At 44.3% G+C, this 17,411-nt stretch overlaps 1 protein-coding gene across 3 annotated transcripts in view; it reads left to right on the top strand.

Moving 5' to 3' along the window:
• The window catches only part of LOC115472691 (FRAS1-related extracellular matrix protein 1-like), a 215,467-nt gene that overhangs the window by 182,028 nt on the left and 16,028 nt on the right, over positions 1–17,411 (top strand). For all 3 annotated transcript variants that reach the window (XM_030207049.1, XM_030207047.1, XM_030207048.1), the window contains 2 exons: positions 14,119–14,280; positions 17,263–17,378. In XM_030207049.1, the coding sequence (XP_030062909.1) occupies positions 14,119–14,280; positions 17,263–17,378 (278 nt within the window). The remainder of the gene's footprint in view (positions 1–14,118; positions 14,281–17,262; positions 17,379–17,411) is intronic.

Genomic DNA, 17,411 nt, shown 5'->3' with positions numbered 1-17,411 from the left:
ATATCTTAGCTGGATCACAAATTCACTGTGAGTATCATTCGCCCCCTTTGGCAAAGTCCAAAACTTTTGTCTGTAGATCTCGCAGATAATGGCATAACAATTCAACAGAGCTTTGCACACCTCTCAAACTGGGAGCATGACTCCAAGGACAATCCTTGGAATGCCCCGAGTGCTCTACCAGTGAGCTTTCCTCCCAAATAACACACCCAGGCCCAGATGCACTAAACTTTAACGACCCTTTAACGAAGAATTTTTGAACCGTGGCATGCATTAAAGGCCATTTTCCGACAACAGTAGTAGAAAATGAAAACGGAATGCAGATGAGCAAATTGTGTAGAAACCCTATTGAAACGAGATGCACTAAAGTTTTCCACCTGCCCTAACGCTGGAAAACTGCCAGAAAGCTAACGACAGGTCTGTACCTGTCGTTAGGGCTGTCCGACTAAAATCTTCAATGTAAAAACCCCCCAAAAAAGCGAGGGGGCGAAAACGCACATCAGGGGCGTCCTTTATTAACGCCCAAGGTCGCTGCTGCTCCCCCCTGCATCTATGTGAAAAAGTGAAAAAAAAGGATTGGGAGGGGGCAAAGGCGCTTATCAGGAGTGTCCTTTATGGACGGCCTTGCCCCCCCCTCGCCCCGCCCGAGGTCGCCACTACTCCCCGCTTCTCCCCCCCCCCCTTGAATTAAATAAAAAAACAAAATTCAAAACTTTAGCAGCCCTGGGCCCCCCTCCCTTCCTTTCTCTCAACTCTTTCTCCCCACAGCTCCGCCTCCATCTCCCACCATCCTCCGCCCCCGTGCCCCGCCCCCGCCGGCACCCCTGAGGTTGTCGCCACCACTCCCCCCCTCCAACAGTCCCCCCTCCACCTTACCGGGCCCACGCAGCGCCTCTCACCTCTGTGTGAAGGCGCTGCACGGGCAAGAAGAACAGCTGCTGCCTCTTCGCCGAGTCTTCGCGTCTCTCCTTTCCTCCTGGGCCCGCCCCCGTCTGATGTAAGTAACCTCTGGAACACTTAAAAATTGACATTACATTGACCACAGTCCAATCTTCCAGTGCCATGCTTGATTGTAAAGATAAATTATATATTACCAGCGCACTTTTTTTAGTGAAAAGGGTGCCGGTATTCAAATGCTAGGCCACCCTTCAGGGGTGGGGGTAATCACTGAGGGACCCTCCCCATAATAGCCAGGCTCCCTGCAACCAGTCACAGAACCTATGACAAGGCAGAATTGGTGTGTAGAGCCTGAGCTCTTTCATTAAAACTTGGGGACCATGGGTCAATTTTAGCAGACAATGGAAAAGGTGCCGGTACTCAGTACCCCCAAGTACCCTCTCAAAAAAAGCCCTGTATATTACTAACATTAGCTCTGGAAGTTAATTTTTCAATTCTGTTAGTACTCTGGGATGTATACCATCCAGTCCAGGCAATTTGCTACTCTTCATTTTGTCAAATTGCTCCATTATATCTTCCAGGTTTACAGAGATTTGTTTCAGTTTCTCTGACTCATCAGCATTGAATACCATTTCAGACAATTGTATCTCTCTCGCATCTTTCTTGGTGAAAACCGAAACAAAGAATTCATTTAATCTCTCCGCTATGGCTGTGTCTTCCCTGAGTGCCCCTTTTACCCCTCTGTCATCTAGCAATCCAACTGATTCTTTTACCAGCTTCTTGCTTCTGATATACCTAAAAAAGTGTTTACTGTGTGTTTTTTGCCTCCAGTGCAGTCTTCTTTTCAAAGTCTCTCTTTGCCTTCCTTATCAGCGCTTTACATTTGACGTGCCAATACGTATGCTGTCTCCTATTATTTTCAATTGTATCCTTCTTCCATTTTCTGAATAATTTTTTTTTAGTTCTAATAGCTTCCTTTACCTCACCATGTTGGCTGTTGTTTGGCCTTCGTTTTGCCTTTTTTATTACATGGAATATATCTGATCTGGGCTTCCAGGATGGTATTTTTGCACAGCATCCATACCTGATGTAAATTTTTGACCTTTGCAGCTGCTTTTCTAATTTTTTTTTTAACTATTCTCCTTATTTTATCATAGTGTCCTTTTTGAAAGAATGCTAAATTATTGGATTTCCTGTGTGTACTTACTCCAGAGATGATATCAAATCTGGTCATTTTATGATCACTGTTATCAAATGGCCTCAGGACCACTATTGTAATGTAATTATATTATTCTATTCTCCACCAATTAAATATAATAATATGATAATAATAATAATAAGAAGAATTAATATTAAGATGTAAGAAAGGGAAAATGAACTAATATATTTGTTGAATTACATTAACCTGCACTGTAAGATTTAAGGACATGTGATCAGGACATATATTTAACTTTAAAATGTTTATTTACAATACAGGTAATGTAATTCAAGAGAGAGACAGTTTTTAGAGCTCTTTCAGAAGGGAAATGTGCTTTTCAAGATAAAAAGTCTGAATTATAAATTATGCTGGATTAATGGTAACTCACTTTGATGGAGGCTGCTGGTTGGAGTGATGAAGGAGATCCTTGCTGGAAAAGAAGTCTTTTTGTTGCAGAGTTGTCGCTGGAGCCTGGAGAAAGTCTTATCTGGGATGTGTGTGTAGTCTAGCAAGGCTCCGTGAAGGTCCAGATCAGGAAGCGGACAAAGAGAGCAGGGCCAGAGTGCAAGAGCGAAAAGCCAAGAGCCAAGAGAGCGAACTGAAAATGTTCCAGGCTTTTTATAATCTCTTGTTGGACCATAGGCTGAAGTCAGGTGGGGTGTACTCAATCCAATGAAAACTCAGGCATAGCTGAAAACTAGTTTCATCTAGTTTTGAGGTGGAGCATGGTAACTGGTTACATGTTTTAATGGCCTCATTAGACTTTCTGTCTGGACATCTGCTGGTAGATGCACATCCATATTTGACAGGATTAAAAGAGTCTGGCATAGATGGGCTTCTTTTGTCAGATTAGTGGGTAGATGGACTTTTCAGTCTCTTGAGTCATTGTCTGTGAGTTTCCTCCAGTCTCTTTGATTGCTTTCAATATGCAGACTTTTGTTCTTTGGAGCTGTGTTGATTAACTGTAAGTATCCACCCGGCTAGCCTTTGATAAGGGAGGGTGATGGTCAGACCAATTTATCTGATACTGTTCCAATAAGTCTTTGCAGCTAACTCATATCATGCTACACTACCTCCTGCATCAGATCACACACTCCACTTAGGACTAGGTTTAATTGTTCCCCCTCTTTTTGGTTCCTGAACCAGCTGCTCTACATAGTAACATAGTAAGTGTTGGCAGAAAAAGACCTGTACGGTCCATCCTGTCTGCCCAACAAGATAAACTCATATGTGCTACTTTATATGTATACCTGACCTTGATTTGTATCTGCCATTTTCAGTGCACAGACTGTAGAAGTCTGCCCAGCACTAGCCCCACCTCCCAACCACTAGCCCCGCCTCCTAACCACCGGCTCTGCCACCCAATCTCTGCTAAGCTTCTGAGGATCCATTTCTTCTGAACAGGATTCCTTTATGTTTTTCCCACGCATTTTTGAATTCCGTTACCATTTTCATCTCCACCACCTCCAGCGGGAGGGCATTCCAAGTATCCACCACTCTCTCCGTGAAAAAATACTTCCTGACATTTTTCTTGAGTCTGCCCCCCTTCAACTTCATTTCATGTCCTCTAGTTCTACCGTCTTCCCGTCTCCGGAAAAGGTTCATTTGCGGATTAATACCTTTCAAATATTTGAACGTCTGTATCATATCACCCCTGTTTCTCCTTTCCTGCAGGGTATACACAGGGCTTTTTTTGAGGGGGTACTTGGGGGTACTGAGTACCGGCACCTTTTTCATTGTCTACTATGGCTGACACATGGTCCCCAAGTTTTAATGAAAGAGGTCAGGCTCTACACACCAATTGGTGCCCACCCACTTTTTTCCCCGGCCCATCCAAAATCTATTGTCTGGCTACGCCCCTGGCCCTATCTCTGCGATATAATTTCTACCCTAGTATGACAGTGTCCCATCAGATATCTTCCTTCCACCAGGTCTAAGAAATGCCTATTATATCTCTCTTTTCATTTAGTGTAATATATTCTAACTCTCCCATCTTATTTCTTAGGCTTCTGGCACTTGCATACAGACATTTCAAACAATGTTTGTTATTCCTATTTACAACTTGCTCAGCAGATGACAGTGATAATTTGCAATGCTGAAAATCTGTCTGCTCTTTATATAAAGACACCTACACTATCCTACACTATTCCTAGATGCAGATTTAAAAAAATATATATCTAAGACAAGAATGGGACTATTTTTTAACTGAAAATGATCCAAGAGATGTGTCCTCACCTGGAATTTACTGGGAAGCTGCTAAGGCAATTATAAGGGGTAGGATTATAGCTTATACTGCCAGAGCTCATAAGATAAAGAACTCAGTGGCGTAACTAGGGGGGCACTAGGGGAGCGGCCGCTCCCCCAAATGAAGTTCTGCCGGCGCCTATTTCTTTCTGAACATGTTGCATTGAAAATGCGCGCCGGCAGAAGTCCGCTGTCACGCCGCTTTCGCTCCCCCCGCGCCATCAGCCTGGCTCCGCTTCTGAAAGAACTACCGGACCTTGCTAACCAGTTACAAGTTCTGAGGGGTCAATAGGTTACTGCTCGTAGTAATGACCCAGTACAGCAGCAATACCTGCCACTACAAAAGCAAATCAACTGCATTTTTAAATAAAAGGGTATCTTGTTCTGCCCCCACCCCCATTCGCATGGAGGCAGATGATAGGAAATAAAACAAGACTACACATCCATGTGTAACCCGGGCCATGACCGTCCAGCTCAGTCCTCTCACTCACACTCCCACGAGACCCAGGTTCACTAATCCAGTCTATGATACTAGTAACTCCACCTCACCTTTCACTCACTGTCCAGTTACCTTCCACTTGGTTTGGGCACAGGCTGTGGCCGGATAAAAATCTGGAAGGCCATAGGATATTAAGCTGGGCTTTATTAAATTTGTCATTTTCCCCCCTCAACAGTCCCGAGGCCAGCTCTTCTCTCTCTTTCATTTTCTCAAAGAATGCACGGCACACTCAAGAATTGTCTTTTATGTCAACTTTACTGAACTCTGAAATGGCAGTAAATCCTAACTTCAAACTCATTGTATAGAGTCAGCATTTGGTTTAAGAGGTTTCTTCTTTCAAGACTATTTTGTACAGTCTTATCCACTACTTAACATTTCCCTTTTCCACAATCCAGAACTATGTACAAATATACAATTCCTCCAGTCCATCACCCATCCAATTCAAGGCTGCTCCTGATGCCTACGATCACCATCTGTTTCACTCAGAATCCTACCTTCTTGTCTGTCCTCCTTCCAGTGATGCACCTCTCAGGGCTGTACCTTGGATTTAAACAGGCTTTCCCTGCTCCAGCTCCTGCTCCCAAGTTGGGTTCCCCTTACCCACTCGGAGCTCTTTTCGCCCTCTCAGTTGCTGCTCTTAGGGGCAGGAACTTCTCTTTATTTCAGCCTTAGTTTATTCTGCCTCTACAGGGTACCCCATCTCCTCCTGGGGTCCTGGCTGGGGTGAAGGCAACCAAAGAACATGTGCTTAAAGAAACAAAAATTTTCATTACCTTCAAACTCCACCCACATTGTCAATCATTTAACAAACCCATTTTCTCTCTGCAAGTTATTTCACAACACACTCCCCTTGGGCTGGCCTTCCCTTCTACGCCGGGACATTGCTTTCCCTCCCCCCAGTGACTCCAGGGAAAAACTAACACCATTTAGTAATCCCCATTATAATGGGAGATTACACCTGTAATCCTGTATTTCCCTGTAATAGGCTCTTTCAGAGCACATGTCCAGCTCCCTGTGTCTTATGGGGCTCTTTCTATTGGCCAGGGCCGGTCAAACCCGGTAAGCAGGCTATGCATTGCAGGAGGGCGTTTGCCTTCAAGGGCGCCTGCTGAGGCTTTTCTTTATCTAATCTCTCCTGCTCATCTCAGTCTGGCTCCAAAGCAGGAGCTGTCAGCTCTCTGTCCAGTCCCCTCCCCCCTCCCAAGCAGAGAAATATCCTCCCCTTGTGTTTGTCAGAGGACCTCAGTGCTCCAAACACACTGGGATTGAGAGTGAAACCAGGAGCTGGAATCCAGCCCAGAGAGGGCTCAGAGACAGCACAGCATAGCCTGGACCCTTGTTTTGTCAGAGACTGCTGTTTAGTGCTGCACCTGACCCACCCTTTTCCACCCCCACCCCAACACAGCAACTCACAGGACAGGAGGGCTAGACGGCTGCTTTCAATTCCTAACCATCACCAATCTCCTATCTCTCATTCCCACTTCAGTAACTCCTGTTAGTCTGTCCAACTCAGATTGTAGAATATGTTAATGCTGATTAAGTCTGTCCTAGCTAGATCCTAAGCTGTGCTGGATGGGAAGACTATTGTGCTGCATGCAGAGTCTAACTTCTTAGGATTTCAGGTTAATTTTTGAAGAATTTGAAGAAGGGCTATCTCTGTTCTACATGTGTGACTGCAAGGCCAAGTGTCTGAATAGGGATCTGTTCGTTAGATTCTGAAATTTTGATAACACATTGTTTTTCAGAGTTGGCAAGACTGTTCTCCTAATTCCTGGTCTGTGTGCTAAATTATTTTTCTTCTAAACTGGTGTAATATTTTCAATGATGCCATGGCTGGTAAAAGGGGTATGTCTACTGTGGTGGCGGAGCCATAGTGATCCCGCCCCTGGATGGGTAGGGGCGCCGACTAATAGACTGCAGGAGGGCGCTAGAAACCCTAGAACCGGCCCTGCTATTGGCTTGCATTGTTCTCTGTGTATGTTGGGCAAGTTGCACTCATTTCTCTCTCTATGAGATCTGGAGAGTTAGTCTGTGGCATATCTCCTCTGTGAACTGAAATTGCCTATGCTGTATTCTGTTGTATGATCTCTTCGAGTTACTGTGACTCCATCAAAGATTATCAACAGTGTAAAAGTATAAACAGTATCTCTACTCAACATGTTGCTGCAATCTCCCAGACTCATTTACTTGAGAGAGAAAGAGAGAGAGAGAAATGAAAATAAGTTTTGGAAAATCTGAAGCTATGGCAGTCTCAGCCATTTGTGTGAGTAAATGTGACCCACAGTCCCCCTTAATTTAGTGTTGAGGAGCTTTTAAATATTTGGGAATATACCTTAATGCAAGGACTGAGGTCAAGCATCAGAAAAAAATATAAAGGATAAACTGGAAAGTATTAGGAAACTTTGTGCACAATGGAGGGAATTTCTTCTTTCTCTCTTAGGAAGATAAGCTCTTTGATCAGGGACTGTCTTTTCGTGTATGATGTACAGCGCTGCGTATGCCTTGTAACGCTAAAGAAGTGATAAGTAGTAGTAGTTGTAATGTAGAAGCCTGCCCTTGCAGATCAGCAATGCGGCCGCGCAGGCTTCTGTTTCTGTGAGTCTGACGTCCTGCATTGCTGATCTGCAAAGGCAGGCTTCTACATGGAATGTTGCTAGTGGAGGAGTAGCCTAGTGGTTAATGCAGTGGAACATGTGATGTTGTTACTATTTGAGATTCTGGAATGTTGCTATTACTTGAGATTCTACATGGAATGTTGCTACTATTGGAGATTCTGTTGCTACTATTTGAGATTCTACATGGAATGTTGCTATTCCACTAGCAACATTCCATTTTTAGATTGTGAGCTCTTTGAGCAGGGACTGTTTTTTCATGTATGATGTGCAGTGCAGCGCTGCGTATGCCTTGTAACGCTAAAGAAGTGATAAGTAGTAGTAGTTGTAATGTAGAAGCCTGCCCTTGCAGATGAGCAATGCGGCTGTGCAGGCTTCTGTTTCTGTGAGTCTGACGTCCTGCATTGCTGATCTGCAAAGGCAGGCTTCTACATGGAATGTTGCTAGTGGAGGAGTAGCCTAGTGGTTAATGCAGTGGAACATGTGATGTTGTTACTATTTGAGATTCTGGAATGTTGCTATTACTTGAGATTCTACATGGAATGTTGCTACTATTGGAGATTCTGTTGCTACTATTTGAGATTCTACATGGAATGTTGCTATTCCACTAGCAACATTCCATTTTTAGATTGTGAGCTCTTTGAGCAGGGACTGTTTTTTCATGTATGATGTGCAGTGCAGCGCTGCGTATGCCTTGTAGTGCTATAGAAGTGATAAGTAGTAGTAGTAGTAATGTAGAAGCCTGCCCTTGCAGATCAGCAATGCGGCCGCGCAGGCTTCTGTTTCTGTGAGTCTGACGTCAGACTCACAGAAACAGAAGCCTGCGCGGCCGCATTGCTGATCTGCAAGGGCAGGCTTCTACATGGAATGTTGCTAGTGGAGGAGTAGCCTAGTGGTTAATGCAGTGGAACATGGGATGTTGTTACTATTTGAGATTCTGGAATGTTGCTATTACTTGAGATTCTACATGGAATGTTGCTACTATTGGAGATTCTGTTGCTACTATTTGAGATTCTACATGGAATGTTGCTATTCCACTAGCAACATTCCATTTTTAGATTGTGAGCTCTTTGAGCAGGGACTGTTTTTTCATGTATGATGTGCAGTGCAGCGCTGCGTATGCCTTGTAGTGCTATAGAAGTGATAAGTAGTAGTAGTAGTAATGTAGAAGCCTGCCCTTGCAGATCAGCAATGCGGCCGCGCAGGCTTCTGTTTCTGTGAGTCTGACGTCAGACTCGCAGAAACAGAAGCCTGCGCGGCCGCATCTGCAAGGGCAGGCTTCTACATGGAATGTTGCTAGTGGAGGAGTAGCCTATTGGTTAGTGCAGTGGAACATGGGATGTTGTTACTATTTGAGATTCTGGAATGTTGCTATTACTTAAGATTCTACATGGAATGTTGCTACTATTGGAGATTCTGTTGCTACTATTTGAGATTCTACATGGAATGTTGCTACTATTGGAGATTCTGTTGCTACTATTTGAGATTCTACATGGAATGTTGCTATTCCACTAGCAACATTCCATTTTTAGATTGTGAGCTCTTTGAGCAGGGACTATCTTTTCATGTATGGTGTACAGCGCTGCATATGCCTTGTAGCGCTATAGAAGTGATAAGTAGTAGTAGTTTTAGTGAAAATGTTTGTTTCCTAAACTCATGGGCGTAGACTGGGGGGGCGAGGGGTGGCAATGCCCCCCCAAATGACAACGACGTGACGACTGGCGCTAGTAGTAAAAAAAAAACAAGCAGACACGCGCTCGTCTCCGTCCGCTTCGCTTCCCTGCCCTCTCTGTCTGCGTCCCGCCCGAAAGGAAATGACATCAGAGGAAGGCGGGACGCAGACAGAGAGGGCAGGGAAGCGAAGCGGACGGAGACGAGCGTGTCTCTCTACCTCCTCTCTTCCTCCCTTCCTCCGGCGCAGGCAGCAGTCTTCTTCAGCTTTTCTGTGTTCCTGGCAGCAGTAGCGACGTACATGCTGCCTTCGGCTCTGCCCCGAAGCCTTCTCTTCAAGTTCCTGTTCTCGCATAGGTGGGAACAGGAACTTGAAGAGAAGGCTTCTGGGGCAGACCGAAGGCAGCGTGTATACGTCGCTACCGCTGCCAGGAGCACAGAAAGGTTGAAGAAGACTGCTGCCGGAGGGAGGGAGGAAGAGAGGGGGTAAACGGAGTCACGATCCTGGAACTCGCGGGGGGGGGGGGCAGCAGAGGGAAGATGGATGGAACTGGGAGGGGTGGGGAGCAGAGGGAAGATGGATGGGACTGGGAGGGGTGGGGAGCAGAGGGAAGGAGCAGGAGATGGATGGGACTGGGAGTGTTGGGAGCAGAGGGAAGGACCAAGAGATGGATTGGACTGGGAGGGGTGGGGAGCAGAGGGAAGGTGCAGGAGATGGATGGGACTGGGAGGGGTGGGGAGCAGAGGGAAGGAGCAGGAGATGGATGGGACTGGGAGGGGTGGGGAGCAGAGGGAAGGAGCAGGAGATGGATGGGACTGGGAGGGGTGGGGAGCAGAGGGAAGGAGCAGGAGATGGATGGGACTGGGAGGGGTGGGGAGCAGAGGGAAGCCTACTGGAAAGAAGACACTGCATAAAACAGAAAACACTGGGACCAAAGCGAATAGAAAAACGAAATGATCAGACAACAAAGGTAGAAAAAAGTATTTTATTCAGAATTTATTAATTGAAATATGTCACCTTTTTGAAATGTGCATCTGTGATATTTTGCCTGTAAATTTCAATTCCTCCCTCCATATTAGCATATTCATTTGCATATGTATATATGCAAATGATATGCTAATATGCTCCGCCCCATCCTTTGCCCCCCCCCCCCCCCAAATGAAACAGTCAAACTACGCCTAGGGCTTTATTCTCTACGGATGGTGATCTTTTGAATTGCTTGAAAAGAAGAGGCCGCTTATCGTGGCATCATGAACTCTTTTCTGTGGAGGAATAAGTTATGCTAAGCTTACAAGGGATAGATATAGGGGGTGGAGTGGGTCTCCCTGATTTACATTTTCTTAACGTAGCTGCCCTGGTTAGATGGATTCACAAACTACAAATGGGGTCCTGCAAATTAACTTTTGATTACATCTGGGGGATTGTACCAGTCTTTTTCAGGGGCCCTTTTACTAAGCGTCTACGTACGGCAAAATGGAGTTACCGCCTGGCTACCACGTGGCTCTTGTAATTTCATTTTTAGCACATGTCCGAAAAATAAATTTTTATTTTCGGACATGCGTATTGGACGCGGTCCAAGTGGCATTTGACGTGTATATGTCATTACCACCCAGTTACCGTGTGAGTCTTTACCACTAGGTCAATGGCTGGCGGTAAAGTCTCAGACCCAAAATGGACATGCAGCAATTTTGATTTTGCCGCACGTCTATTTTCAGCAAAAATTCTTAAAAAGTGCCTTTTTTACAGGCACGCTGAAAAATGGGTCGGCACACACCCAAAGCCCGCGCCTACACTACCGCAAGCCATTTTTCAGCTCACCTTTGTAAAAATACCCCTCAGTTTTTAACTTACTTCATCTTAAGTGAAGAGGTGCACCCCCTCGAACATTATTGTACCCTTTGAGAATGGCAGGGGAGTGGCGGAGGTTCAAGATTGGTGGCACAAAGGGAGCGTCTGCTTTTATAGAACTGGTAAATAATCCCAACTTTACTGCAGGTCAGGAGAGTTTGGTGGAGCAGAGATGGAAAAGCAGGGGATGTTGTTACATAGGCCTGCTTTTGGAACTGAACCCAGGGGGATTCCCTTCCTTCCAACAGGTTAAACAAAAATGGGATCTGCCCAATCACTGTTTCTCTCAATGCTTCCAGGTTAGACACTACACTTCGCTCTGCTGCTGCCTGTAGCGCTTCCACACGGAGGTGAGAGGCGCTGTCAGGTCAGTGCAGGGGGCCCGATACGGAGGGGGGCGGGAGCGGCGGCGGGGATGGGGGGGGAGGGTGGAGGTTGGTGCACGCAATGTTCGTTTCCAGGATGCAGCATCAGCGTCCGACAGTCTGACTCCGTTTCCCTCTCTGTTCTGCCCTCTGACGTCATCACGTCTTGACGCGAGGGCGGGACAGAGAGGGAAGTCTCTACTGCGCATTTGCAGGTGAGTCGGTCACTTGCCATTTATTTGTTTGATATATTGTTCGTGAGGATTCCACCTAACCTTCATAGGTTAGGTGGAATCTGGTACAAATTAGTTTTGGAGTGATTATTTGATTATTAATTAATCAATTAGGGGATTTCTATTCCGTCTGGCACAGCAGACCAGCTGCTAGTGCCAGGGGAATTTCCCTCAGGCTGCAGGTATTTGTACTGACTCCTAATTCCTTCAGAGCAGTGCACTTTGCTCTCGGTAAATCAGATGACAAGACAAATATAATTTAAAAGTATAAGAGATAGATTTTATTTTAAACTTGCCAAAGCAGAGGTTACAATAAAGATATAATATCGGTACAGACACAGCATCATTTCTGATGGGAGATCCGACAGCATGACAAGCCTATCTTGCGTGGTGTACGTGATACTCCATTTGCTTACAGAGAGTAAGGTCTTTATATACCTTTCTGATAACATGATTATCAATTAGACCTAATTATAACAAACACAGCTGCACATTTCTCTAATTTCAACCGTTTTTTGCATCTCTTTACCACAAATTTCACCAAACTTTCCAGGATCCTGTTTTTCCCCTTGCACCTGGCCTCTGACGCAGAGCCGTAGCGAGGGGAGCTGACACCCGGGGCGGGTCGCCGCTGCGCACCCCCCCCCCCCCCGGGTGCAGCACGGCGCACCCTCCTCCCGCTGGAGCGCATACCTGCAGCGAGGGACGGGCAGGAGGGCCAATCCACCCCGACTGCACGTTGCTGGGGTGTGTCGGCTCCGCGCTGGTTCACTGCTCTCTTTGTCCCGGAACAGGAAGTAACCTGTTCCGGGGCAGAGAGGGCAATGCACCAGCGCAGAGCCGACACCCCCCAGCGACGTGCACCCGGGGCGGACCACTGTCCCAGCAACTGTCACAAACAAGCAATTTGTCAATCTGCTTGTTATCTTTGAGTTAGACAGGCTTTTGGATTTTTAATCTGGCCTGTATATTATTTCAGGCTTGTTTATTCCTTGACCTATCTTTCTCAAAGACATGCAACATCCATTTTCTACAGGAGCAAAGGCCGTCACCTTTCTTGGGAGAGCTACTCCTTTTGGGAAGGGCAGGTACAAGAGGCAGTGTCGTATGACATGTTGGCCTCCAGCAGCTTTGCATGCCGTTTTCAACTTACTCCAAATATAGGTCTTCAGGAACTACAATTCAAACTGCTGCATAAGGGCATTTCTAACTACATCTAGAGGGAAACAAATAGGGTTGTGGGATTCAGACCTGTGTGATGAATGCAAGAGTACATAAGTAATGCCACACTGGGAAAAAGACCAAGGGTCCATCGAGCCCAGCATCCTGTCCACGACAGCGGCCAATCCAGGCCAAGGGCACCTGGCAAGCTTCCCAAACGTACAAACATTCTATACATGTTATTCCTGGAATTGTGGATTTTTCCCAAGTCCATTTAGTAGTGGTTTATGGACTTGTCCTTTAGGAAACCGTCTAACCCCCTTTTAAACTCTGCCAAGCTAACCGCCTTCACCACGTTCTCCAGCAACGAATTCCAGAGTTTAATTATGCATTGGGTGAAGAAAAAGTTTCTCCGATTTGTTTTAAATTTACTACACTGTAGTTTCATCGCATGCAGATACACTGCTACTTCAACTCCTTGAATGTGGCGAACTCCATTCATATTGATCGGACGTTCTCTCCACTTTGGAAGGTTTAGTTGTTAGCCAGATTAAATGGTCTTACAAAATCTTGCTTCTAGGGGCAGATGATGATCTGCTAGCACAGGGGATCCTGGAGCAAAAGAGGAGATTCCTCTTGTTGGCATTACTCTTGGCAAAAAAAGATCACCTTACAATTCTGGGTGAGACTGCAGTTGCCAACGTCTCAAGTCTGGCACCAACTTATGACTCAAATGGCATCCTGGGAACTTACCAGATGTCAGAAAAATGAACATGAAGTACTTAAGCTGTATTTCTGTGGAGGAGTGGCCTAGTGGTTAGGGTGGTGGACTTTGGTCCTGGGGAACTGAGGAACTGAGTTTGATTCCCGGCACAGGCAGCTCTTTGTGACTCTGGGCAAGTCACTTAACCCTCCATTGCCCCATGTAAGCCGCATTGAGCCTGCCATGAGTGGGAAAGCGCGGGGTACAAATGTAACAGTATTGTGATCTTTGGCAGTTGTTATCTAGACAAGTTCACTGAATCCACAGATGGCGCTGTTCTACTGTAAGGGAAGGGGGGGGGGGAGAATAGTGGTTCTTTGGTTTAGGAGAAGGTCTTTGTTGTTGTACCTTTGCTTGTTTTTTTTGCTTCACATTCTTGTTATCCTCAATTCCATTGTGGACAATGTACCTTATTATGTTGTACCTGCTTTCGTTCACCAATAAAGATGGCTTAAAAAAAAAACTGGTGCTAGTGAATCACTGAGCACTGAAGGAATTTGTCTCTCCCCAACCAAGAAAATTAAAAAGATATTTCATCAGCGTGATGTTTAAAAGGGCTGCTTATTAAATGAAACCACAATTTGTCACACTTTGAAATGATCTTTACTCTTAATTGTTCGTTACTCTAGTACCATGGAATTATACCGCTGAGAGTTGAAGAGCAATTTGTTCCAGAGCCTAGCATCAGGGTAACAGACAGCTGGCCCTCGCTGGCCTCAACTTTCCACCACCTTCCTCAGCGAGATCCGTCTGTAAGGACTGAGCCCAGCCAGTTGAAGAGAAAGACAAAGGTTCGTTCAGGTTTTATATTCATTGCTGCGCAAGGTTTCCAGGCCCAACTGAAATTTCTGCTGCATGACAATCAAATGAAAATATATTTATTCTTTTTAACTTAAGAAAATCTAAGTCAAGATTCACCTTTATTGTTCAGAGAGATGTGGTAGCCGTGTTAGTCCACTTTTAAAGGTAATCAATAGAAATAAAACAAAATAAAACATGGAAAATAAAATAAAATGATGCCTTTTTTTATTGGACATAAGTTAATACATTTTTTGATTATTTTTGAAGATATCCCTTCGTCAGATCGGAAATAAGCAATATCTCCCTGTCCCTCATCCACCCAGCTCTCCCTATCTCTCACCTATCCACCCTCATCCTGTTAGACTGTCACTGAAATGCATTGATATTTCACTTATATATACTGTCATCTACCAACATTTGCTTATTTCCGATCTGTCGAAGAAGGGCTACATTCGAAAGCTAATCAAAAAATGTATTGAAGTTAGTCCAATAAAAAAGGTATCATCTTTTTTTCTTTTCTTTTCTTTTCTTTATTTTATTTTGTTTTATTTCTATTGATTACCTTTATTGTTCAAAACAGCATGCGATGTGAGCAACAGATATTAAATTTAATTTCACTAAAAACGAGCATGCGCACCGGGGAGGGGGAAGCAGGCCAGGTAGCACAGCAGCAAATATCGCTGCAGGAAAGCGTCTGCTGCAGGGCTTGGGGACCACTGCCAGTCAAACCAGCAGACCTTGGGGGGCCCAGGCCCCCAAGGCCCCCCTGTGACTACGCCACTGCTTGAAACAAGTAGTACAATGAATGAGATCCATTATGTTCAAACAAAGACAAGTGCATTTTCCATTGCAGATCCTTTTCTATGGAAGAAGCTTCCAGGTTATCTTCTTTTTTGTCCTGACTGAAGCAGTTTAAGAACATGTTTAATAGAGAGGTGTGGTAGCCGTGTTAGTCCACTCTTAAAGGTTATCAATAGAAATCAAACAAAATAAAACATGGAAAAGAAAATAAAATGATACCTTTTTTATTGGACATAACTTAATACATTTCTTGAATAGCTTTCGAAGGTTGCCCTTCTTCCTCAGATCGGAAATAAGCAAATGTGGTAGCAGATAGTATATATAAGAGAAACATCAAAGCATTACTTTGACAGTCTGACAGAGTGGGAGGGTGGGGGTATGCATGGGGACATCAAAGCATTTCATTGATATTCTAACAGAATGGGTGTTGGTAGGTGAGAGGAGGGTGATAAACAGAGAAATAAACCCTGACTGCATCCTTCAAACAGAAAGGCTACAACCCCAAAATAATCTCCAAGAATATTGCCTCCTCCCTCCAAACACCCAGGGAAAATCTGCTACAGTACAAAGAAAAACAAGCCACAGACAGAATTCCCCTTGTAGTGACATACAACCCAGAGCTGGAGAAACTGAGGAAAATCATAAGAGACCTACAGCCCCTACTCCAGGAAGATGAATTACTGAAAGAGATATTCCCATCCCCACCAGTGCTGGCCTTCCGACAGCCACCAAACTTAAAACACAAGCTGATCAGAAGTAAACTCCCAACACAGACTGAAAAAGAAAAGGGCACGTTTCCCTGTAACTTATCCAGCTGCAAGCTATGCCAAAACATTTCACAGGACCCCACGGTCATTCACAAAGGAAAAATATTCAACATAAAGGAATCTTTTACATGCTCATCTTCCAATGTGGTATATATCATTGAGTGTAAAAAATGTAACGAAGGATGCTATATTGGAGAAACAGGCCAGATGCTTAAGACAAGATTCAATCTGCACAGACATCACATGAAAATAGCCGGTGCCAGTCAAGCCCCCACCCTTGTGGGCCAACACTTTACAAGACCAGAACACTGCACCAGTGATTTCACAGTAAGAATACTGAAAGATAATTTTAAAACAATACAGGAACGTAAGACCTTTGAAGTAAGAATGATTGAATATTTTGACACCCAACAGACAGGACTTAATAAGGATCTGGGTTTTCTAGCCCATTATAAACCATAAAGTTGTATTTCTCTGTTTATTACCCTCCTCTCACCTACCAACACCCATCCTGATAGAATATCAATGAAATGCTTTGATGTCCCCATGCATACCCCCACCCTCCCACTCTGTCAGACTGTCAAAGTAATGCTTTGATGTTTCTCTTATATATACTATCTGCTACCACATTTGCTTATTTCCGATCTGAGGAAGAAGGGCAACCTTCGAAAGCTAATCAAGAAATGTATTAAGTTATGTCCAATAAAAAAGGTATCATCTTATTTTCTTTTCCATGTTTTATTTTGTTTGATTTCTATTGAGAACATGTTTAAAAACACATTTGTTTTCACAAGCTTTCTCCGATGTGTAAGATGATGCTTTTCTGTCTGTCTGAGTTAGAATTGAAGATATGTTTTTCTTTCTTTCTTTCTTTTTTTTGGTTTGTTATTTTAGTTGTTTTTTTTATTGGAAGCCAATTAGCTTTAGGTGGGATGTAAGTTATAAATAACTGCGCAAAATGCTCTTGAGAACACAAAAGACATTTTCCTTCAGACGCTAGACATTTGAAACATGAATAAACAGTAAATACTGTTTACTACAGGTCCGATTTTAAGCAGTGGGACATTTATAAATAATGTGCATTAATATCCTTAACCCATGTTAATACTGCAGAAAACTTTAGTACAGTGCTTCTCAACCCAGTCTTTGGGACACATTTAGGTTTCCAGGATGTCCACAAGAATATGTATGAGATAGATTTATACACAACGGAAGTACTGCATGCTAATTTATCTCATGCATATTCATTGTGGATATCCTGAAAACCTGATTGACTGGGTGTGTTCCGAAGACTAGGTTGAAAACGCCTGTTGGTCTCTGAACTTTGAAGATAGTCTGTGTCTCTGAGGAGAAACAAGAACCACTTTGTTGAGAATCTGTTTTAAAGCTATTTTTGTCCCCTAGGATAAAAAGTCCAGAAGATGTATTTCTGGCTGGACCCTTCGAGACAAACACTGTTACTATCTAAATTCAGTTCGGAACACCACTTGGGAAAGCGCAGAACAATCTTGCAGCCAAATGTAAGAGAAAAACAGTTTTACATCTTATGCCGT

This window comes from Microcaecilia unicolor, chromosome 6 (genome assembly GCF_901765095.1).
Source record: "Microcaecilia unicolor chromosome 6, aMicUni1.1, whole genome shotgun sequence".
NCBI lineage: Eukaryota > Metazoa > Chordata > Amphibia > Gymnophiona > Siphonopidae > Microcaecilia > Microcaecilia unicolor.
Note: the sequence above shows the minus strand (reverse complement) of the source record. Positions and strands in the feature narration are given on the sequence as shown.